The sequence below is a fragment of the Salvelinus alpinus genome, chromosome 36 (genome assembly GCF_045679555.1).
Source record: "Salvelinus alpinus chromosome 36, SLU_Salpinus.1, whole genome shotgun sequence".
NCBI lineage: Eukaryota > Metazoa > Chordata > Actinopteri > Salmoniformes > Salmonidae > Salvelinus > Salvelinus alpinus.
In genome coordinates this window covers 12782840-12808222 of record NC_092121.1, presented here as the reverse complement: position 1 = coordinate 12808222, position 25383 = coordinate 12782840, and the positions used below count along the sequence as shown (strand labels likewise).

The 25383-nt window shown below is 43.6% G+C and overlaps 1 protein-coding gene across 3 annotated transcripts in view; it reads right to left on the bottom strand.

The window, feature by feature from the left end:
• LOC139565341 (histone deacetylase 5-like) overlaps positions 1-25383 on the bottom strand; it is a 91090-nt gene that overhangs the window by 36676 nt on the left and 29031 nt on the right. Inside the window, exon 1 of one of the 3 annotated variants that reach the window (XM_071385573.1) lies at positions 18374-19499. The exons of 1 other annotated variant lie outside the window; for it this stretch is intronic. In XM_071385573.1, the coding sequence (XP_071241674.1) occupies positions 18374-18524 (151 nt within the window). In that variant the 5' untranslated portion in view covers positions 18525-19499. Of the gene's footprint in view, positions 1-18373; positions 19500-25383 lie in introns of those variants that run through there. One more of the 3 variants, XM_071385572.1, reaches the window with a different exon arrangement.

Below are 25383 nucleotides of genomic sequence, written 5' to 3'. Positions count from 1 at the left end.
GAACCTCAGTGCGTCACGAGTAAATGAAGGTTGGGTTTGGATTACAATTGTCAAGAGATCATGCCCACTTTTGCCAAGCTTCACGTGCAAAACGCCCGGCGCCCTCTTCCCTTCATTGAATGTGGCTCCAATGTTTCATCACCCCCAACACGTTCAAAGGATCACGTGCCCTATACGATTAGATCATGCCTCCACAGCCAAATATCTATGGTTTGCATGCCCTGCCGAAGGATTCTAGCTAGTATGGGGAATAGTCTGCACCAGTAACGCTAGGTTGATGTGCAACGACCGGTGGTCGTGAGTATAACCAGAGATACTGGATAGTGCTTTCAGAAAGTATTCATACCCTTTGACATATAAAAAATAAAAAAAAGTTACAGCCTGAATTCAAAATGGGTGAGAAAAACGTATTCCATCTACACACAATTCCCCATAATGACAAAGTGAAAACATGTTTTTAGAAATGTTTGCAAATTTAACATTTACATAACTATTCACACCCCTGAGTCAATTCACGTTAGAATCCCCTTTAGCAGGGATTACAGCTCTGTCAAATTAGTTGTTGATCATTGCGAAACAACCATTTCAAGTCTTGCCATAGATTTTCAAGCAGATTTAATCAGCTATTTGTAACGTTGGAAAACATTTTCTGACCGACGCATGCTACATTTGGTTTGATTTCGGGTCCGCAAACCGATGCAATCGTATCTTAAAACATTTTAATTGGGACCGATCATTACAACCCTACAGATATTAGAACAGTTTGTTGGTTTCCAAGGTGTGTGTACTGGGGATTTTATGGTGATTAAATATAAACATCAGAAACTTAGTCCCCTGTCTAATCACAGAATGGATTTAACAGGCCAGCCAGGACCAGAGTAATAAGCTTGTGGGGGATCTTGCCTTTGTGGTCTCATTAAGCTAGTGCTGCAATGACCAGCTGCCCAAGATACTAAACCTCACCCCTTCAGCTATGATAGAGCGACGGGCTATCTCCCCATGCTTCCAAGGTAAAGGAGGTCCAGATGGTACGACTGGTATGCTACATTGAGAGAGAATCATGGGTGAACGGAGAGCATGTCGGTGAGAGGACTGAGGAACTCTCCTTGGCTGCCCTCATTCTAGTCAGTGGTTGTGTCAAGAGACTCACTCTTTAATCCAGAAACTGAGGTGCAGAACCATCGCCACCAATGTCACCGAACAGAGCTCAGTGCATGCCGGTACACTGGTTTTTATTCTATCAGACAGGACTCAGTGGCCAGCGGAGTGGCACTAGCAAGGTGGGAGGCCCTGGGAGGGACCTGAAGGACAACCATTAATTTTCTTTTAAACAAAAAAATAAAAACATGCTCACCCTGCGGACTGTGCATTCATTAGGCTCTCAGACCGCACTGAAACATGGGCGAAGCTTATCACACCATAAAAACGGGGGTGACAATGGCTAGGCACACAGTGTGCTGGAATAAAAGTACAATCTGCTTGTTTGACAAAATGGTCAACCTCTGCACACACTCCAAAATTCTGCAAAAAGTACAGGTCTTCTTTCTTAAAGAGTTTTATTAGGATTAGTATAGCTAAGCACGATACTTATCACTGTTGTGTCCTCTCTGTCCATGAGTCAAACACATGGCTGTGTCAATAGTCAAGCGTATGTGCCACCTCATGCCGACTGATCGATCATTCCACTCAGCTAGGAACGTACAGTCTGAAGTGCAGCCATTTATTATTCGAGTTGTTACAAGCTTTCTTTCCCTTCTCTTTTTTTAAGTCTGTTTTGCAGAGGGTGCAGCTTACGTCATGGTTATTTTCTTTAGCAAAGCTACACCAACTACACTTTGGAAAGACAAGAGAGTAAGCAAGACGCAGAGGGAAAAAAAGCATGAGTATTGCTTTCCAGAAATAGCACAAAGCAACATGAGGTAGGCTGCCCTGTCAAATCTGCTCTGCGTCCTCTCCTTGTTAGCCACACACGGCGAAGAGAGAGAGAGGGGAGAAAGAGAAGGAGGCTCGAAACAGAAGCTGGCCTGATCTGTTCAGTTTGGACAAAAATGGTGCCCAGATTAAAAAGTGGGAAAGACGAGGAGAGAGAGCACAGGCAGGGTGATAGCCTATATTTACGTCCTTTGGAACAGTCTTATAGCGGTCGGAGCCTCATCCTGATGCTAATAGGAGAGGAGGTTGTAAATAGCCTGTGTGATTTATGTGCCTTAGGAACCTCCAAAGCCTTGGCAGGCCTTCTGCAGGGGTAGCTCCTTGCTCTGGGAAAACAAGAAACTAGTAGTTTTTTCTGAGGAAGCCCAAAAAAGACACTTGGGAGGAGAGACAGTCTATAACTTATTGCTATTGCTTGCATGTAAGCTAACATTTACCCAGTAGCTTGCCTGTTCCTTTGGTTCTCCCTTTGGTATGCAACTGTTGATCGCCATGTAGTAATGCATGGATGTTAGAACATAATGGGCCTGGAGCGGATTACAGAATGCTTCTGCCTGGATAGTCATGCGATGGGGACATGGCTAGCTGAAATTCAGGCCTTCACCCAGACTAAGGAATTTGAAAGGAAAATTCTGGGAGCATTCTGAGAGTTTTCCTACAGCAAACAGCTCCCTGTTGTTGTCTCCGTTTTACCTGAACCATACAGAATGTTGATCCCTGGACATAAGGCACCCTACTCCAGCACACTCCAAACACTGTCCCATTCAAATGAAGCAGCCTACACAAACACACTCTGGTGCACAAGGTGGTGGATACAATCCTTGAAGGGTTGATTTGTTACTCACATGGGATAGCCTTCCTTTTGAAAAAGGGGGGGGGGGGGGAGAATTATGGAAAGAATAAACATTGAGACGATGAAATGTCATCGCTAAGCACTGACCTGAGAGTCCGCCACTGTTTACATGTTCTATAAATGTTCCGGCATTGACGTCAAACGCTTGCATGGGAGGAATGTTGTTTTCTGGGTAAACTTCTATGTGTGGTGCGGAATTCATTTCATACCGCTTTTTAGCGGTAGGGGAGGGTTTGGCTCGGTTTGAATATATCCCAGTTGAAATAGAGCTCCTCATACCCAAATAAAAAAGAAAACAGACCAGCATTTTATAGTGACGCACGTGATTATTTAGAAATAATATGATCCCTCAGAAGCTGCAGCTGCGTATTAGCAGTGGCACATTTTACAAAGAAAATCCCTGAAACATAAGTGATTTTTTTTTGTTTTGAAGCGCATCCTTTTCTTTAAAAATCTCGTGTCTCTTAAGGGAGCCTTGGAAGCTTCCAAGGAAAACATTTGTATATAAAACATTCTATTCATAAAGCATAGACCTCAACTTTAAAAACAAATTCTTGGGCATAGCCAAGATAGTCAGTGAAGGCTTCTTGATATTAATGGGTGTGTATTGTGGCCTGATCCAGAGAAAGTCCTTCAGCTGCCCATCTGCTCAAAAGAGGGCACCATCCCCCTCGCAAATCCCCCTGGGCTCAAAGCAGTGATCATGGGCCCCTTCAGGATTCACACAACTTTATTTGTCAGCGATATAAATAGCTCCAGCCTTTAATGAAGTCTGACTTTCTCGGAGCTAAAATAGAACCCCTGTGGCCTCTGCTTCTCAGCCACAACAGTGGAGTCTGCTGCAGGATCAAGTTACATGTTCACACACAGAAACACGTGATACCAGTGTACTGGCGACAAGAACCAAGAGAAGTTGAAGTGTGTGCCACCTCCTGCTGGATTCAAAGCATTCTGCCCTCCTTGGCATCTGGGGTGCCCATGGAACGTACCCATATAAATGCCAAACCATTTGGTTTTGAATAGTCACCACAGTGATTTGTAATGTAGTCAATTGCTGCGAACCACTAACCTCGGACGCCCAAGATAATTTGTCCAACACCACAATAACAGATGCAGACAACACACCCTAACATTCTCGCTCTGTTGGATACACATTCTATAAACAGTTGCCCTTCAAACAGATATTAAAAAAAGACAGTCCTTGGGATCACATGCAGGAGGCAAAAGGTGCTGAGAGGACCCTGGTCCCTCCCAGTGGGAGCTCCACTCAGTGACAGTTTCAGCACAAATGCATGAATCAATATTTGGAGAACAGATCGAGTCCCAAATGGAGTTCCCTGGCACCGCGGCGGAGGACTCTGTGTGGGTAACGAGAGTCTGGGGACAGCGGGTCCGCCAGGGTGTCTCACGTGTCAGCCAGGATGAACGCATCAGTGCACCACCCCCCCACCCACAACCCCTCCACGCTACCCATGGGACACTTCCTATTGAGGTAGTCCTGCATTCCCGTCCCGGTTATGTCGGGGAAAACTGCACATACTTGTATCCGACCTGTCCAGGGCTTTTGAATGCTATGAGGGGAGCATCAATAGTTGTATCCAGGTTTGGTCTGGAAACCAAAATTCATAGGGGAAAATTTCTTGGGCTTATACACATGCACACACAACTCTGGGGAATCTAGGGCTCCATAGAGGTCTATAGTACAATATCACCTGACCTCTCACGCACTCAAAAACAAGGACCTTTCTAAGTGACCCCAAACCTTTGTAAGAAAAGCTCATTTTTTGTCCATTAAAATATCAAATTGATCAGAAACACAGTGCAGACAATGTTGAAAATGACTATTGTAGATGGAAACGGCTGATTTTTTATGGAATATCTACATAGGCGTACAGAGGCCCATTATCAGCAACCATCACGCCAGTGTTCCAATGGCACGTTGTGTTATCCAAGTTTATCATTTTAAAAAGGCTAATTGATCATTAGAAAACCCTTTTGCAATTATGCTAGCAAAGCTAAAAACTGTTGTTCTGATTAAAGAAGCAATAAAACATACCTTATTTAGATTGAGTATCTGGAGCACCTCCTCCCAGCTGCCCACTGCACTGAGGCTAGGAAACAATGTCACCACCGATAAATCCACTATAATGTAGAATTTCAATAAGCATTTTTCTACAACTGGCCATGCTTCCACCCGAGTACCCCTACCCCGGTCAACAGCCCTGCACCCCCCACAGCAACTCACCCAAGCCTCCCCCATTTTTCCTTCACCTAAATCCAGATAGCTGATGTTCTGAAAGAGCTGCAAAATCTGGACCACTACAAATTAACCAGGCTAGACAATCTGGACCCTCTTTCTAAAATGATCTGCCGAAATTGTTGCAACCCCTATCACTAGCCTGTTCAACCTCTCTTTTGTATCGTCTGAGTTCATCCCCCTCTTCAAAGGGGGAGACACTCTAGACCCAAATTGCTACAGACCTACATCTATCCTACCCTGCCGTTCTAAGGTCCTCAGCCACGCTCAAGGTCCTAAACGATATCATAACCGCCATCGATAAGATACATTACTGTGCAGCCGTCTTCATCGACCTGGCCAAGGCTTGACTCTGTCAATCACCACATTCTTATCGGCAGACTCAACAGCCTTGGTTTCTCAAATGATTGCCTCGCCTGGTTCACCAACTACTTCTCTGATAGAGTTCAGTGTGTCAAATCGGAGGGCCTGTTGTCCAGCCCTCTGGCAGTCTCTATGGGGCTGCCACAGGGTTCAATTCTCGGGCTGACTCTCTTCTCTGTATACATCAATGTCGTCGCTCTTGCTGCTGGTGATTCTTTGATCCACCTCTACGCAGACGACACCATTCTGTATACTTCTGGCCCTTCTTTGGACACTTAAATAACCTCCAGACGAGCTTCAATGCCATACAACTCTCCTTCCGTGGCCTCCAACTGCTCGTAAATGCAAGTAAAACTAAAAGCATGCTCTTCAACCAACCGTTGCCAGCACCTGCCCGCCCACCCAGCATCACTATTCTGGACTAGAGGTCGACCAATTAAATCGGAATGGCCGATTAATTAGGGCCGAATTCAAGTTTTCATAACAATCGGAAATCGGTATTTTTGGATGCCGATTTGTTTTTTTACACCTTTATTTAACTACGCAAGTCAGTTAAGAACACATTCTTATTTTCAATGACGGCCTAGGAACGGTGGGTTAACTGCCTTGATCAGGGGCAGAACGACAGATTTGTACCTTGTCAGCTCGGGGATTCAATCTTGCAACCTTACGGTTAACTAGTCCTACGCTCTAACCACCTTCCTCATGAGGAGCCTGCCTGTTACGCGAATGCAGTAAGAAGCCAAGGTAAGTTGCTAGCTAGCATTAAACTTATCTTATAAAAAACAATCAATCATAATCACTAATTAACTACACATGGTTGATGATATTACTAGTTTATCTAGCGTCCTGTGTTGCATATAATCGATGCGGTGCGCATTCGCGAAAAAGGACTGTCGTTGCTCCAACGTGTACCTAAACATAAACATCAATGCTTTTCTTAAAATCAATACGCAGTATATATTTTTAAACCTGCATATTTAGCTAAAAGAAATCCAGGTTAGCAGGCAATATTAACCAGGTGAAATTGTGTCACTTCTCTTACGTTCATTGCACGAAGAGTCAGGGTATATGCAACAGTTTGGGCCGCGTGGCTCTTTGCAAACTCATTTTCCAGAATTTTACGTAATTATGACATAACATTGAAGGTTGTGCAATGTAACAGGAGTATTTAGACTTATGGATGCCACCCATTAGATAAAATACGGAACGGTTCCGTATTTCACTGAAAGAATAAACATTTTGTTTTCGAGAAGAGAGTTTCCGGATTTGACCATATTAATGACCTAAGGCTCGTATTTCTGTGTGTTATGTTATAATTAAGTCTATGATTTGATAGGGCAGTCTGACTGAGCAATGGTAGGCACCAGCAGGCTCGTAAACATTCATTCAAACAGCACTTTCGTGCCTTTTGCCAGCAGCTCTTCGCTGTTTATGACTTCAAGCCTATCAACTCCCGAGATTCGGGAGATTAGGCTGGTGTAACCGATGTGAAATGGCTAGCTAGTTAGCGGGGTGCGCGCTAGTAGCGTTTCAAACGTCACTCGCTCTGAGACTTGGAGTTGTTGTTCCGTGCTCTACATGGGTAAAGCTGCTTCGAGGGTGGCTGTTGTCGATGTCTTCCTGGTTCGAGCCCAGGTAGGAGCGAGGAGAGGGACGGAAGCTATACTGTTACACTGGCAATACTAAAGTGCCTTTAAGAACATCCAATAGTCAAAGGTATATGAAATACAAATCGTATAGAGAGAAATAGTCCTATAATTCCTATAAGAACTACAACCTAAAACTTCTTACCTGGGAATATTGAAGACTCATGTTAAAAGGAACCACCAGCTTTCATATGTTCTCATGTTCTGAGCAAGGAACTTAAACGTTAGCTTTCTTACATGGCACATATTGCACTTTTACTTTCTTCTCCAACACTTTGTTTTTGCATTATTTAAACCAAATTGAACATGTTTCATTATTTATTTGAGGCTAAATTGATTTTATTGATGTATTATATTAAGTTAAAATAAGTGTTCATTCAGTATTGTTGTAATTGTCATTATTACAAATACATTTTTTTTAAACGGCAGATTAATCGGTATCGGCCTTTTTTGGTCCCCCAATAAATCGCTATCGGTGTTCAAAAATCATAAATCGGTCGACCTCTATTCTGGACGTTTCTGACTTAGGTATTTGTAGCGGTCCACATATTCTAGGTGTCTGGTTAGACTGTAAACTCTCCTTCCAGACTCACATTAAGCATCTCCAATCCAAAATTAAATCTAGAATCGGCTTCCTATTTCGCAACAAAGCATCCTTCACTCATATTGCCAAACATACCCTCGTAAAACAGACCATCCTACCAATCCTCGACTTCAGCGATGTCATTTACAAAATAGCCTGACACTCTACTCAACAAATTTGATGCAGTCTATCACAGTGCCATCCGTTTTGTCAAAGCCCCATATACTACCAACCACTGCGACCTGTATGCTCTCGTTGGCTGGCCCTCGCCTCATACTCGTCGCCAAACCCACTGGCTCCAGGTCATCTACAAGTCTCTGCTAGGTAAAGCCCCGCCTCATCTCAGATCACTGGTCACCATAGCAGCACCCTCCCGTAGCACGTACTCCAGCAGGTATATTTCACTGTTCACCCCCAAAGCCAATTCCTCCTTTGGCTGCCTTTCCTTACAGTTCTCTTCTGCCAATAACTGGAACAAACTGCCAAATAAATAAGTAAGTCACTGAAGCTTGAGACATATCTCCCTCACTAACTTTAAGCACCAGCTGTCAGAGCAGCTCACATAACACTGCACCTGTACATAGCCCATCTGTAAATAGCCCATCCAACTACCTCATCCCCATACTGTATTTATTTATTTATTTATCTAGCTCCTTTGCACCCCAGTATCTCTACTTGCACATTCATCTTCTGCACATCTATCACTCCAGTGTTTAATTGCTATATTGTAATTATTTCACCACTATGGCCTATTTATTGCCTTAACTCCCTTATCTTACCTCATTTGCACACACTGTATATAGACTTTCTACTGTATTATTGACTGTATGTTTTGTTTATGCCATGTGTAACTGTGTTGTTGTATGTGTCGAACCGCTTTGCTTTATCTTGACCAGGTCGCAGTTGTAAATGAGAACTTGTTCTCAACTAGCCTACCTGGTTAAATAAAGGTGAAATAAAAAATATAAAATACATTTGTGGGTTTGATTACAGGGTCAAAATGGCCAGAAACAAAGAACTTTCTTCTGAAATTCGTCAGTCTATTCCTGTTCTCAGAAATGAGAAATTGCCAAGAAACTGAAGATCTCGTACAACGATGTGTACTACTCCCTTCACAGAACAGCGCAAACTGTCTCTAGAATAGAAAGAGTAGCGGGAGGCCCCGGTGCACAAGGCCCCGGTGAGCAAAAGGACAAGTACATTAGTGTCTAGTTTGAGAAACCGACGCCTCAAGTCCTCAACTAGCAGCTTCATGAAATAGTACCCGCAAAACACCAGTCTCAACGCCAACAGTGAAGAGGCGACTCCGGGATGCTGGCCTTCTAGGCAGAGTTGCAAAGAAAAAGCCATATCTCAGACTGGCCAATGAAAAGATTAAGATGGCAAAAGAACACAGACACTGGACAGAGGAAGATTGGAATAAAGTGTTATGGACAGACAAATCTAAGTTTGAGGTGCTCGGATCACAAAGAGGAACATTTGTGAGATGCAGAAAAAATGAAAAGATGCCGAGGAGTACTTGACGCCATCTATCAAGCATGGTGGAGGCAATGTGACGGTCTGGGGGTGGTATTAAAGTTGGAGATTTGTACAGGGTAAAAGGGATCTTGAAGAAGGAAGGCTATCACTCCATTTTGCGACGCCATGCCGTACCCTGTGGACTGCTCTTAATTGGAGCCAATTTCCTCCTACGACAGGACAATGACCCAAAGCACAGCTCCAAACTATGCAATAACTATTTAGGGAAGAAGAAGTCAGCTGGTATTCTATCTGTGCTGGCCACTCCATTATAGTCACCGGATCTCAACCCTATTGAGCTGTTGTGGGAGCAGCTTGACCGTATGGTACATAAGTGCCCATCAAGTCAATCCAACTTCTGGGAGGTGCTTCAGGAAGCATGTGGTGAAATCTCTTCAGATTACCTCAACAAATTGACAACTACAATGCCAAAGGTCTGCAAAGCTGTAATTGCTGCAACTGGAGGATTCTTCGACAAAAGCAAAGTTTGAAGGACACTATTTATTTATTTTTATCATTATTTATAACCTTGTCAATGTCTTTCCTATTCATTTTGCAACTAATTTCATGTATGTTTTCATGGAAAACAAAGGACATATCTAAGTGACCCCAAACTTTTGAACGGTTGCACTCACGACTGCTTTTCTGCAATAATATCCTGCCTTTAAATATACCCCCCCTGCCATAATAGAACTATACTCTAATTACTACCAGTAATAATATCAGGTAAGAAGAGTCGACTGTCACGCCCTGACCATAGATTGCTTTGTATGTTTCTATGTTTTGTTTGGTCAGGGTGTGATGTGGGTGGGCATTCTATGTTGTATGTCTAGGTTGTCTGTTTCTGTGTTTGGCCTAGTATGGTTCCCAATCAGAGGCAGGTGTCAGTCGTTGTCTATGATTGGGAGCCATATTTAGGTAGCCTGTTTTTCTTTGTGTTTTGTGGGTGGTTGTTTCCTGTGTGTGTTATCACCATACGGGACTGTTTCGGTCGTTTGTCGGGTTATTGTTTTTGTTCATTGTTCTAGTATTCTTATTAAAATGGATACTTACCACGCTGCGCATTGGTCCTCCTCTTCTCATTCCAACGACGAGCGTTACGATATTTTTAGCATTAGTATGGGATAAAATGTTTGTACATTCCTATTATTGATGTTTAAGGATTTCTGATCAGTTACGGGCCTATCACAATCTAAAAATCAGAAATTAGTTGATTAAGAGAAAGGATTCAGCAGATATGACCTCTATTTGACCAAGACAGATGGAATAAGTTACACAATAAGCCTTTTTTTATTACGTTATGTCTAATTATAATCTAGTCAGCTCAACAACATAGCATATCTAGAGCGAAGGTTGTCAGAGACTGTTGGTCAGTAGGTAATGCTTCATGACAGCCAGCTGAGGTGAAGACAGTGCCTGTGACATGTCCCGTTGATCGTGGAGTGCAGGGCAGGTAGCAATGTAGGTAAGGTAAGAGATGATCGTCTGGGAACACACCACGCATGTACAGACACACACACACACACACACACCACCAACTCCACCATCCCAGACATGGGTGGGAGCACAGCACGGGGCTGGTAAACAGGCGTGACATGCCTGGGTGCTCATTATAGCACTGGAACATAAGAGGGGGGAGTGCTGCGTGTTGACAAGCCCTGGTGGTGACGGGGGACTGGACGGGGGACAATGCTATATTTAAGTTTGTTTTCTTCCTAGAGGCTGCTAAATTAAGACAAACTTAGTACTCAAATAATACTGTGAATATTCCCCCACACATCACTGTTGGTGGGTAGCAAAGGTCCTCTACTTGTGGAGACTATAGCAGCTAGAACACAGCAGGCCTGCTCTGCAGTCAGTCCCTCCATACATTTTTACCCCTCACATAACTCTTGCATCCATCTTGAAACTGAAAACGTACACAGAACATTCAAAATTCATAAACTGTTACCCAAGGCCCCATATGATTCATAATGCGGTTTGAATGGACTAAGCCATTTTGGATCCGTCAGAATAAGGACCACAACAAATCAAGCAGAGTATGACTAAACGACAAGAGGCTTTTTTAAGACAACCCCTTCTTAAGACAACCCCTTAATTAGGCCTATCACAAGGCACATCTAATTTGAGCATGGCAAATTGAAACTAAATCAAGGACTTCTAAAAAGATTAGACCTACTAAATTAGCTACAATTCAAACTACCAACCATCATATCCAAGGAACCAGCCAAGCCACTAGTACCTTGCCTGCATAGTGTGGAAGAATGAGGGCTAATGGTGGGATCATGGGTTGTTTCAGAAAGGGGTTGTCGGTGTAAACGGGACTATCAAACATTCCATCTCAATAAGGATCTGGACCACATGAAAGGCCCTAGTGATTCCTGGTTGGATCACAGTACCGACGCATATGTCTGCACTTGCCTGCTCATAATTACAGGTCCCTGTTGCAGTGAGGGTTGCAAACTCCAAAACCGTTTTGACGTAGCAACCTGCCCAGAGCCTCAGAACATGCAGGGCTTTAAAAAAGGGCTCCATCTGTATAGCTGGATTGCAACAGTCAGAGTTGGCAATAACTGAACTCAAGTTAATACCAGCCTATTGCCTTCTCAGCCTGATTAATTGACAGTCTTTTTGAGAAGAATGTTTTTCAACTATGTACAATTTGCATCTTGTGATTACTGTGATCACTTTGTGACACATGGGCCAAAGGAGGACCAGGGCAGTGAACAATTACAAGGTAGTGACTAGTGACTGAGGCATAACTGTGGCACCTTGTGCCACTAAACCAATTGGTTAAAAGGCATGACTGAAAGTGTGTTGTGGCCTAGCGACCTTGTTCTTGGCCCCATATAAGCCCCATCAATCCCTTGTTGACATCACCGCAGTATCATTCAAATCAATGTTCTACCTCATCCAGTGAGAATAGAACTATGACCACTGTACATATGTACAAGGCAAAGTGGAGGGTGGTGACAGCCAGCTGCAGGAAGAGGGAGATAACATAATGAAGTCACAGGCTGATCACTGAAAGTCATCATGTTGACGTGAAATTACCAGGAGGGAGAAACAGATTCATTTTTGCATGCCAGTGATTTCACATGGTGTGTTACAATGATATAGCCTAATGATGATCTAGACCTCCAAGCCAATATCAGCTATATCAGATCTCCAAGTGTCAGATCTCCAAGTGTATGCTGCTCCCAAGTCTAGCCACTAAGTCTAGCAAGACGAAGGAGCTGATCGTGGACTATAGGAAAAGGAGGGCCGAACAGGCCCACATTAACACGGCTGTAGTGGAGCGGGTCGAGAGTTTCAAGTTCTTTAATGTCCACATCACCAATGAACGATCATGGTCCAAACACACCAAGACATTCGTGAAGAGGGCACGACAACACCTTTTCCCCTTCAGGAGACTGAAAAGATTTGGCATGGTTCCCCAGATCCTCAACTGCTCGTCATCTGACCGTAAGGTGCTAGAGGGTAGTGCGTACAAGCCAGTACATCACTGAGGCCAAGCTTCCTGTCATCCAGGATCTCTGTACTAGGCGGTGTCAGAGGAAGACTCCAGACACCCAAGTCATAGACTGTTCTCTCTGCTACCGCACAGAAAGCAGTACTGGAGCACCAAGTCTAGGTCCAAAAGGCTCCTTAACAGCTTCTACCCCCAAGCCATAAGACTGCTGAACAATTAAATCAGAATGGCCACCCGGACTATTTACATTGACCACCCTTTGTTTTTACACTGCTGCTACTCGCTGCTTATTAACTATGCATAGTCACTAGACCCCTATCTACATGTACAAATTACCTCGACTAACCTGTACCCCCACACATTGATTGAGTACCGATACCCCCTGTATATAGCCTCGTTATTGTTATGTAATTTGTGTTAATTTTAGATTTTTTATTTATTTAGTAAATATTTTAACTCTATTTCTTGAACGGCATTGTTGGTTAAGGGCTTGTAAGTAAGCAAGCATTTCACGGTAAGGTCTACACCTGTTGCATTCGGCACGTGACAAACATTTGAAGAGTTATTGTTGTGCTGAAGAATGTGCTGTTTACTGTTAAATCACTTGAACTTGACTCCTCTCGCTCAAGCGACTCCTTGTAGCGGGCCGGGCGCCTGCAAGCTGGCTTCCGGGTTATGCGAGCAGGTGTTAAGAAGCACGGCTTGGCGGGTCATGTTTTGGAGGACGCATGACTCGACCTTCGCCTCTCCCGAGCACGTTGGGGAGTTGCAGGGAGAAGATCGTGACCACGAGATTGGGGAGAAAAAGGGGGTAAAAATGACACAAAAAACGAATAAATTGCCATATGCAGCAAGAGTCTACTGCACTGGTTGTGTGTCAGTCGCACACAAAGCCTTTCCCTGTAAACTATAATACCCGCTTAAAATCAGACAGAGCCATCTGTTGTCCACAGTGATAGTCAAACCAACACACACCACCTGATGAGACACTTTCTCCAGTGACAAAACAGCTTACTGCATGCAGCTTACACACGCAAACAAATACACCAGGCACAGAAACAAAGGCAAGCCATTAAAAGGTATAGGGTAGACAGTTGTACGTCTGCTACTTATATAACCACAGTTCACGTCATGGAGTAAATGGCAGATTAGTCTCAATACATCAGGGCATATGGATTGAGCAAAGGCATAGATTCACTTCTAGCCGATTAGAATGGTCAGCACCAGTTATGGAGCCCAATAGCCTTAAAGTCAGTGATATGAGGTTGGATTATCATACACAACAGTTCAAAAGTTTGGGGTCACTTAGAAATGTCCTTGTTTTCCATGAAAACATACATGAAATGAGTTGCAAAATGAATAGGAAATATAGTCAAGAAGTTGACAGGGTTATAAAAATAAAATAAAAGGATTTTAAATTGAAATGACAATTAATAATAATTGTGTTCAAACTTTGCTTTCGTCAAATAATCCTCCAGTTGCAGCAATTACAGCCTTGCAGACCTTTGCCATTCTAGTTGTCCATTTGTTGAGGTAATCTGAAGAGATTTCACCACATGCTTCCTGAAGTACCTCCCACAAGTTGGATTGACTTGATGGGCACTTATGTACCATACGGTCAAGCTGCTCCCACAACAGCTCAATAGGGTTGAGATCCGGTGACTATAATGGAGTGGCCAGCACAGATAGAATACCAGCTGACTTCTTCTTCCCTAAATAGTTATTGCATAGTTTGGAGCTGTGCTTTGGGTCATTGTCCTGTCGTAGGAGGAAATTGGCTCCAATTAAGAGCAGTCCACAGGGTACGGCATGGCGTCGCAAAATGGAGTGATAGCCTTCCTTCTTCAAGATCCCTTTTACCCTGTACAAATCTCCAACTTTAATACCACCCCCAGACCGTCACATTGCCTCCACCATGCTTGATAGATGGCGTCAAGTACTCCTCGGCATCTTTTCATTTTTTCTGCATCTCACAAATGTTCCTCTTTGTGATCCGAGCACCTCAAACTTAGATTTGTCTGTCCATAACACTTTATTCCAATCTTCCTCTGTCCAGTGTCTGTGTTCTTTTGCCATCTTAATCTTTTCATTGGCCAGTCTGAGATATGGCTTTTTCTTTGCAACTCTGCCTAGAAGGCCAGCATCCCGGAGTCGCCTCTTCACTGTTGGCGTTGAGACTGGTGTTTTGCGGGTACTATTTCATGACGCTGCCAGTTGAGGACTTGTGAGGCGTCGGTTTCTCAAACTAGACACTAATGTACTTGCTTGCTCAGTTGTGCACCGGGTTCTCCCGCTACTCTTTCTGTTCTGGTTAGAGCCAGTTTGAGCTGTTCTGTGAAGGGAGTAGTACACAGCGTTGTACGAGATCTTCAGTTTCTTGGCAATTTCTCACATAGAATAGCCTTCATTTCTGAGAACAAGAATAGACTGACGAGTTTCAGAAGAAAGTTCTTTGTTTCTGGCCATTTTGACCCTGTAATCAAACCCACATATGCTGATGCTGCAGATACTCAACTAGTCTAAAGAAGGTCTGTTTAATAGCTTCTTTAAATCAGGAAACAATTTTCAGCTGTGCTAACATAATTGCAAAAGGGTATTCTAATGATCAATTAGCCTTTTAAAATGATCAACTTGGATTAGCTAACACAACGTGCCATTGGAACACAGGAGTGATTGCTGATAATGGGCCTCTGTATGCCTATGTAGATATTCCATTAAAAAAAAAAATATTCCACCGTTTCCAGCTACAATAGAAATTCACAACATTAACAATGTCTACACTGTATTTCTGATCTATTTCGTGTTATTTTAATGGACAATTTTCTTTTCTTTTTTTTTTTCTTTTTAAGGAAATTTCTAAGCGACCCCAAACTTTTGAACGGTAGTGTATGTCTGGAGAAACAGTAACATTTACAAAGCCCATATTAGGCTATCAGATTTATCATATAAGGAAACCACTGATATCGTGTGAGGTTGGATCATCATAAAACCTATATGTCTGGCCTTAGCAATGGTAACACTGCTAAAACAGGTGCAGCCAGGAACCTTCCGGTGGAGGGTAACCATTGTTGCCGCGGGTCAGGTCCCCGTCACTTTATGATCCTGGTTGAGCCGATCAAAGGACCTGGCATTGCTTCTATTTCCTGTTGTCTTGATGGTGGAGCTTTTTAATAAACATGTTAAGGGCTTGTCTACTGCGTCTCAGTGGGCAACAAAGACCTCCATTCACAGGGTCCAGTTTTTGTAACAGGCTGGCATTTACAAACCTGAGCAAAAACACCATCAGTAGCACCTCACACTTCATCAAGGGAAATTCTCCTAAAGTTACTAAAACTTTTCACCGAATTAAAGTACAAGGTGTCAAGACAGTCTGGGAGCAGAAAAACCTTGGTGCATTTTGTAAACTAACTCACACTACTTTTTTCCCCCCTTACTAGCGCCGACTTTGCTGATAGCTACATTGAGGAAAAATGTACTATATGATATGTGGTTGTCCAACCTAGCCATCTTAAGATGAATACACTAACTGAGCTAAATGACTAAAATGTCAAATGTATCCCCCCAAATTGCTGACCCACTAAATGTCAAATCCTGAAATACTTTGCTGCAGTAAAGTGGGGAGAACATCAGGAGGCGTAGTTTATCTTCAGCATAGTCCTTGACATGATAGAACATGTATGCTCATTGTTGTAATAGGAAATACCTTATTTAACTTCTTATGGCTGGGGGCAGTATTGAGTAGCTTGGATGAATAAAGTGCCCAGAGTAAACTGCCTGCTACTCAGGCCCAGTTGCTAATATATGCATAGTATTAGTAGATTTGGATAGAAAACACTGAAATTTCTAAAACTGTTTGAATTATGTCTGTGAGTATAATGGAACTCATATGGCAGGCAAAAACCTGAGAAAAGATCCCACCAGGAAGTGGGAAATCTGAGGTTTGTAGGTTTAAGTCTTTGCCTATCCAATATACAGTGTCTATGGGGTCATATTGCACTTCCTAAGGCAACCCCTAGATGTCAACAGTCTTTAGAACCTTGTTTGAGGCTTCTACTGTGAACGGGGAGAGAATGACAGCTGTTTCAACCAGATGTCTGGCAGAGTGCCATGAGCTCACTCAGGCGTGCGCCCGTGAGAGGTAGCTGCGTTCCTTTTCCTTTCTAAAGACAAAGGAATTCTCCGGTTGAAACATTGAAGATTTAAGTTAAAAACATCCTAAAGATGGATTCTATACATCGTTTGACATGTTTCTACGAACGAATGGATTTTTTAAAACTTTGTCTGGCCTGCACATCGTGAATTTGTATACTAAACGCGCAAACAAAAAGGAGGTATTTGGACATAAATTATGGACTTTATCGAACAACAAACATTTATTGCGGAATTGGGATTCCTGGGAGTGCATTCTGATGAAGATCAAAGTGAATATTTATAATGCTATTTCTGACTTCTGTTGACTCCACAACATGGCGGGTATCTTTATGGCTTGTTTTGGTCTCGGAGCGCTATACTCAGATTATAGCATGGTGTGCTTTTCGGTAAATATTTTTTTTAATCTGACAGGAGAAGTTTATCTAAAGTTCCATGCATAACACTTAAATTTATCAACATTTATAATGAGTATTTCTGTAAATTGATGTGGCTCTCTGCAAAATCACTGGATGTTTTGGAAGCAAAATATTACTGAACATAACGCGCCAATATAAAAACTGAGATTTTTGGATATAAATATTAACTTTATCGAACAAAACATACATGTAGTGTAAAATGAAGTCCTATGAGTGTCATCTGATGAAGATCAAAGGTTAGTGATTAATTTTATCTATATTTCTGCTTTTTGTGACTCCTCTCTTTGGCTGTAAAAATGGCTGTTTTTCTGTGACTAGGTACTGACCTAACATAATCAGATGGTATGCTTTCGTCGTAAAGCCTTTTTGAAATCGGACACTGTGGTGGGATTAGATACAAGTGTATCTTTAAAAATGGTGTAAAATACTTGTATGTTCAAGGAATTTTAATTATGAGATTTGTTTGAATTTGGCGCCCTGCACTTTCAATGGCTGTTGTCATATCGATCCCGTTAACGGGATCTCAGCCGTAAGAAGTTTAATTAAAGAAACAGCCTTTGCCTAGCCTATTATCTACCCATCCATCTATGACCTATTTTACAGGAAAACACAAACCAGGTAAAGTCCCCAAAAAGGTCCTGTCCCAGATTCTAATAGCTCTTTAAAACATGACTAAAATCACCATTACCAGGTCATGTTTTTCACAAATTAACCGTACCAAGGTCAGTGCCAGCGGGACAATTCATGAAGGTTAGAAAACCAAAGGAAATGCGCACATCCACTTATTTGAACAGGTGTCGGGTAAACAAGGGGAGCATATGCAAGAGAAGGAGAACCACCCACATGCTGCTCTATAGCCGTTCCGCTCTGTTGATTTAAGCACGAGTGAGCAGTAAATCTATCCCCCCCCCCCCCCCCGTCCTCTCAGCGCACACTAGGACGTAGAAGCTGTAAAAGACTGACTCCAAAACTTGAGTGGCCGTAGTCGGTTTCTATGCATTCCTTTTAAAAATTCCTTCCCTCAAAAGCAGCTTCAACAATAACATGGAGTGACAGACAAAAACACTACACCTCTAGTCACAACACCACCACAACAGTCCTACAAAATAATTACATCCTCTCAGGTGCTCAGACATGCACCCACCCTTCCCCAGCCCTCAACCCCCTGTATGACTCACCAGCACTGGGCATGGCAGACACTTGGGACTGGGGCAGCAGCTCCAGAGGTTGCTCCCTGCTGGACACGGCGTCTGAGGAGAAGCAGGACTCGGTCTCATAGATGGTCTGCAACATTGCGCACAGCCCCGGCACAGTGGGCCTTAAAAGCATGCCAGTGCAAGGGTGTCCTTCCAATACATATGGGAACACAAAAAAACAAAAACACTATCCAGGCAAGTTTGTTGCAGAAAATGAGAAAACCTTTGACTAGAGGAGAAGGTGAACACTACGAAATCCCTCTTAGATCTTTAAAGAAAACTCCAGAATTCCTCTTCTAGAGATGAAACAACTGATGAAGGAGAGAGATCCTTGAAGTTCCATGGCTCAAACAGAACTGTAGTGTCTCCAGGTGAACAGTGAGAGTTGTTCCCAGCACAGGCTACAGAAGAAACAAAACAAGTAGTTTGGCCAGTCGAGTAGACCAGCACTGAACCACTCAGAGGAGCAAAGTTAAAATACACACCGCACTCTTGGAGTTACGTAGCCTTCTCAAAACACCACGCATGAAAAACTGTCAAGCTGGGGAAAATAAATAGCAGGCAACACAAAAAAAAAAGTCAGTGTGAATCTCATCCAAAAAGCACCAGTCGTCTGTGTCGCAAGCAGAGTAGACGTGAACACAGTCAGCTCAATAGACTGGCTGTCACTGTGTCGGCGAAGATCTGAGAGCGCCACGGGAGAGATCAGCGAATGGCGAGAGGAGTGAGAAGGAGGAGCGAGATAGAGAAGAGGGGGAGAGAGTGAGAAGCTGAAAATAGATCACTAGGAGGTTGTGTAGACTGTGCTCGGGAGGTAGACTTTTGTTGACGGCATTGAATGTTAACCTCCTAGACTCTCCTCCTACTGCAGCGTGTCCTCCTCCTCCTTGTTCTCTTCACAAAGGCAGCGCTGCTGCACTCTGCATCTGCCACAGAGGAGAAAGCAGTCAGAACCACCCATCACCTCAACCAGTGGTACACGAATTAAAACCTGCAGCGTCTTTCCAAAAAAAGGGGTTGTCCCTTAGCCTAAATCTCCTTTTGTTTTTTTCCCTGTTTGTTCGTTTATTTTTTCTACCCCCCCCCCCCCCCTGCTGTGTTGCAGATCACAGAGGTAGAAGAGGAGCGGTACTGAGTTTACAGACTAGGCTGCTCAGGGCGGCTGGAAATAGCTGCCGAGTGGCAGGGGAGGGGCGGGGCTAGGGCTATAAATAGAGACGAGAGCTGAGGGTGTTTGAGAAGGCAGGGAGGGAGAGAGAGGCGAGGGAAAGGAGGGGGCCTTGTTCATTCAAATAGCACTGAGCCAATCGAGCGCTGTTCCCAGTGCCGATGGGGGTGGGGGATTGCTGATGGAAAGGGGGGGGTGGGGGGGTGTACAGTGCCACCATTGGAACCTTGAAGTGCGAGGACAGACAAGCAAAATGGCTAATGCAAGCAGAGACAAAGTCAGTTAAACACTCACATCCTGCAAGTGATCAGAAAAGCTTTGCTAGCACCAAATGCTTCTGCACATTAAGGGTAAATCTAAGTAATTATTATCGAGGCTAACTGCATCAGCAGCTCACTCGGGTCACCATTCCACCAACACAAAGTGGGTTAGACTCTGAAGCAATCTGTCCACAGATGTCAAGTGTAGTACAATTTGTTACACCAGATTATGTTAAAAAGTTATTTCATGAGTTAGCTGCTTCTGGATGAGTAGCCATTAGGCTTACATTTACAGGCTAGGCTAAGTACTAACCAGCAGGACATGAAAATAGAGTTGCAACTTAACATTTAAATCGTACCATCAATGTATAGAATCAAAGCAAACATTGTAATTATATATATATATATATATATATATACATACATACATACATACATACATACAGTGGGGAGAACAAGTATTTGATACACTGACAATTTTGCAGGTTTTCCTACTTACAAAGCATGTAGAGGTCTGTAATTTTTATCATAGGTACACTTCAACTGTGAGAGAAGGAATCTAAAACAAAAATCCAGAAAATCACATTGTATGATTTTTAAGTGATTCATTTGCATTTTATTGCATGACATAAGTATTTGATACGTCAGAAAAGCAGAACTTTATATTTGGTACAGAAACCTTTGTTTGCAATTACAGAGATCATACGTTTCCTGTAGTTCTTGACCAGGTTTGCACACACTGCAGCAGGGATTTTGGCCCACTCCTCCCTACAGATCTTCTCCAGATCCTTCAGGTTTCGGGGATGTCGCTGGGCAATACGGACTTTCAGCTCCCTCCAAAGATTTTCTATTGGGTTCAGGTCTGGAGACTGGCTAGGCCACTCCAGGACCTTGAGATGCTTCTTACGGAGCCACTCCTTAGTTGCCCTGGCTGTGTGTTTCAGGTCGTTGTCATTCTGAAAGACCCAGCCACGACCCATCTTCAATGCTCTTACTGAGGGAAGGAGGTTGTTGGCCAAGATCTCGCAATACATGGCCCCATCCATCCTCCCCTCAATACGGTGCAGTCGTCCTGTCCCCTTTGCAGAAAAGCATCCCCAAAGAATGATGTTTCCACCTCCATGCTTCACGGTTGGGATGGTGTTCTTGGGGTTGTACTCATCCTTCTATTCCTCCAAACACGGCGAGTGGAGTTTAGAGCAAAAAGCTCTATTTTTGTCTCATCAGACCACATGACCTTCTCCCATTCCTCCTCTGGATCATCCAGATGGTCATTGGCAAACTTCAGACGGGCCTGGACATGCGCTGGCTTGAGCAGGGGGACCTTGCGTGCGCTGCAGGATTTTAATCCATGACGGCGTAGTGTGTTACTAATGGTTTTCTTTGAGACTGTGGTCCCAGCTCTCTTCAGGTCATTGACCAGGTCCTGCCGTGTAGTTCTGGGCTGATCCCTCACATTCCTCATGATCATTGATGCCCCACGAGGTGAGATCTTGCATGGAGCCCCAGACCGAGGATGATTGACCGTCATCTTGAACTTCTTCCATTTTCTAATAATTGTGCCAACAGTTGTTGCCTTCTCACCAAGCTGCTTGGCTATTGTCCTGTAGCCCATCCCAGCCTTGTACAGGTCTACAATTTATCCCTGATGTCCTTACACAGCTCTCTGGTCTTGGCCATTGTGGAGAGGTTGGAGTCTGTTTGATTGAGTGTGTGGACAGGTGTCTTTTATACAGGTAACGAGTTCAAACAGGTGCAGTTAATACAGGTAATGAGTGGAGAACAGGAGGGCTTCTTAAAGAAAAACTAACAGGTCTGTGAGAGCCGGAATTCTTACTGGTTGGTAGGTGATCAAATACTTATGTCATGCATTAAAATGCAAATTAATTACTTAAAAATCATACAATGTGATTTTCTGGATTTTTGTTTTAGATTCCGTCTCTCACAGTTGAAGTGTACCTATGATAAAAATGACAGACCTCTACATGCTTTGTAAGTAGGAAAACCTGCAAAATCGGCAGTGTATCAAATACTTGTTCTCCCCACTGTACATACATACATACTGCTCAAAAAAAATAAAGGGAACACTTAAACAATGTAACTCCAAGTCAATCACACTTCTGTGAAATCAAACTGTCCAGGAAGCAACACTGATTGACAATAAATTTCACATGCTGTTGTGCAAATGGAATAGACAACAGGTGGAAATTATAGGCAATTAGCAAGACACCCCCAATAAAGGAGTGGTTCTGCAGGTGGTGACCACAGACCACTTCTCATTTCCTATGCTTCCTGGCTGATGTTTTGGTCACTTTTGAATGCTGGCGGTGCTTTCACTCTAGTGGTAGCATGAGACGGAGTCTACAACCCACACAAGTGGCTCAGGTAGTGCAGTTCATCCAGGATGGCACATCAATGCGAGCTGTGGCAAAAAGGTTTGCTGTGTGTCTGTCAGGGTAGTGTCCAGAGCATGGAGGCGCTACCAGGAGACAGGCTAGTACATCAGGAGACGTGGAGGAGGCCGTAGGAGGGCAACAACCCAGCAGCAGGACCGCTACCTCCGCCTTTGTGCAAGGAGGTGCACTGCCAGAGCTCTGCAAAATGACCTCCAGCAGGCCACAAATGTGCATGTGTCTGCTCAAACGGTCAGAAACAGACTCCATGAGGGTGGTATGAGGGCCCGACGTCCACAGGTGGGGGTTGTGCTTACAGCCCAACACCGTGCAGGACGTTTGGCATTTGCAAATTCGCCACTGGCGCCCTGTGCTCTTCACAGATGAAAGCAGGTTCACACTGAGCACGTGACAGACGTAACAGAGTCTGGAGACGCCGTGGAGAACGTTCTGCTGCCTGCAACATCCTCCAGCATGACCGGTTTGGCGATGGGTCAGTCATGGTGTGTCATTTCTTTGGGGGGCCGCACAGCCCTCCATGTGCTCGCCAGAGGTAGCCTGACTGCCATTAGGTACCGAGATGAGATCCTCAGACCCCTTGTGAGACCATATGCTGGTGCGGTTGGCCCTGGGTTCCTCCTAATGCAAGACCTCATGTGGCTGGAGTGTGTCAGCAGTTCCTGCAAGAGGAAGGCATTGATGCTATGGACTGGCCCGCCCGTTCCCCAGACCTGAATCCAATTGAGCACATCTGGGACATCATGTCTCGCTCCATCCACCAACGCCACGTTGCACCACAGACTGTCCAGGAGTTGGCGGATGCTTTAGTCCAGGTCTGGGAGGAGATCCCTCAGGAGACCATCCGCCACCTCATCAGGAGCATGCCCAGGCGTTGTAGGGAGGTCATACAGGCACGTGGAGGCCACACACACACACTACTGAGCCTCATTTTGACTTGTTTTAAGGACATTACATCAAAGTTGGATCAGCCTGTAGTGTGGTTTTCCACTTTAATTTTGAGTGTGACTCCAAATCCAGACCTCCATGGGTTGATAAATTTGATTTCCATTGATAATTCTTGTGTCAGCACATTCAGCTATGTAAAGAAAAAAGTATTTAATAAGAATATTTCATTCATTCAGATCTAGGATGTGTTATTTTAGTGTTCCCTTTATTTTTTTGAGCAATATATATATATATATATATATATACACACATACACACACACACATACATAATACTGCCAAATGATTCAGAATAAAATGGCGCAATTGATAACACTTCTATCATAATATTGTCTGTGACTCCACCAAGGGCAGCAGCTAGGCTAATAAACAACTGTTAATGGCCTGCTGTGTTCAGATGAGTGAAACAATGGATGACATTGCACCAGGAATCACAAATTTAAAAAATAAAATAAAATAAAAAAAGTATCTGCCATTCCGGGCTATGTTAGCCACTTTATTCTCAGATGGTCACAGTGCCATTTTAGACTCAAATGGTTATGAGGGACTTGGCCGGGGACCCATCAAAGAGGGTCTTTCTCCAGTCCCCATTGGACCACAGCAGATGTGATAGGACTTTCCATCCGTGCCAACTAAAATGCTCCCTATTAAATGTGTAGCCAAACTGTGTGTGTGTGGTAAATATCCTTCACTATAGTGATGTATGCAAATTAAGAAGCATCCTCCTTCTCCTTAACCAGTAGCTCCGACCACAAGCCTCGTTGAAATGCATCGCAAACACAGATTCAAAATGAAAAAGTCAGTCTTAATTAGAAGTTAACTTTCTCTTAAAGACAGAGAATCCATGATCCAATTTAAAGACAGTTGCTGCTTGGCATATTGACAAGAGCCAAGTGCTTTTTTGAACTTCTGCCACTGGGCTGCCCCATTGGGCAACTAGCTCGGACCAGCTCCGATCAGCTGTGGCTCTCTAAGCTGTGAATAGACTGGATGCACCACCTGCCACTCCAAACGACCATGACTACAATTGGCTAAAAGGCAGTTTGTGAGAATTCTAAGCCCACCTGACAAAAGGAGAGTGGGATCCAGCTCGGTATCTCAGTTTTGGAGAAAAGAGTAGAGAAAAAAATCCAACCCCTTCTCCTACCATTACTCTCCACTCACCCCCATTATTTATAGGTGAATGTATCTTTCTGGCTTCCTGACGTACATTGGGCTTATATTAGCTTGAGGCAAATGGAGGGGTGGGGAGAGGCCGCAACGTTGTTTTTTTCTGTACCTTTTTTGGGCATAGGATGAACTTGCGTAGTTAATGTCAAGGACTTTGGCGGCTAACTTTGTTTGACAGAGGCCCTCTGTGTTTGGCGTAAGCTGGGCTTGACCCAATTAAGAGCCAACCAATCCAAATAGACAACCCTCACCTGCAAGAAACCTGGAGGGAGGCAAAACACGCTGAACAAACTGAGGTTTTGTAAATCTTGGGCTGTGGATCAAGCTGGGCTCTAACTGAGATTTGTCTCAAGACTGCATTTCTCTGCAGTCTTAAGGCCAGGGCTATTCTACTGGCAGCCCAGATACGGCCCATTTATTAATATAGCCCTGTGATCAATGTTGAACATTAATAAAAAAAGACCTGCAAAGAAAATCCCTGCCAAAATACAGACATTCAGTGCCAAAATGACAAGTACTTTGGTGGTTGTCTATAGTGTAGTTTCTAGTGTCAATTTTTTGTTCATATGAATTTGGCTCAAGCATTTGAACAGTTTAAACTATAAAATATTATGACCCCATTCCTGAACTCTACAACTCAGGAACACATATGTGCCTTCTGTTTCCCTCGGAGACTCACAAGTACTCGTTAGAAGGGAGTGTGAGAAAAAGAAATATGTAAAACACACCTAATGACTGAGGGAAATTAGTTCAAAGAATACTTCCTTCAGACCGGATTTTAGCATTAGCTGATTTGACATATGTTTGTGTTATTTATTGAGATGCTTAGTTTTCAGATTGTTATTTTTAAATAATCACTTAAAATAATATTTTTAAAACTTCTTCGGGATCGGTGTCCCTTCCACGGGACGGTTGAGCTAACATAACATTAGCCTGAGGTTGTAAGTAACAAGAACATTTCCCAGGACATAGACATATCTGATATTGGCAGAAAGATTAACAAGAATTTAAGCTAACTGCACTGTCCAATTTACAG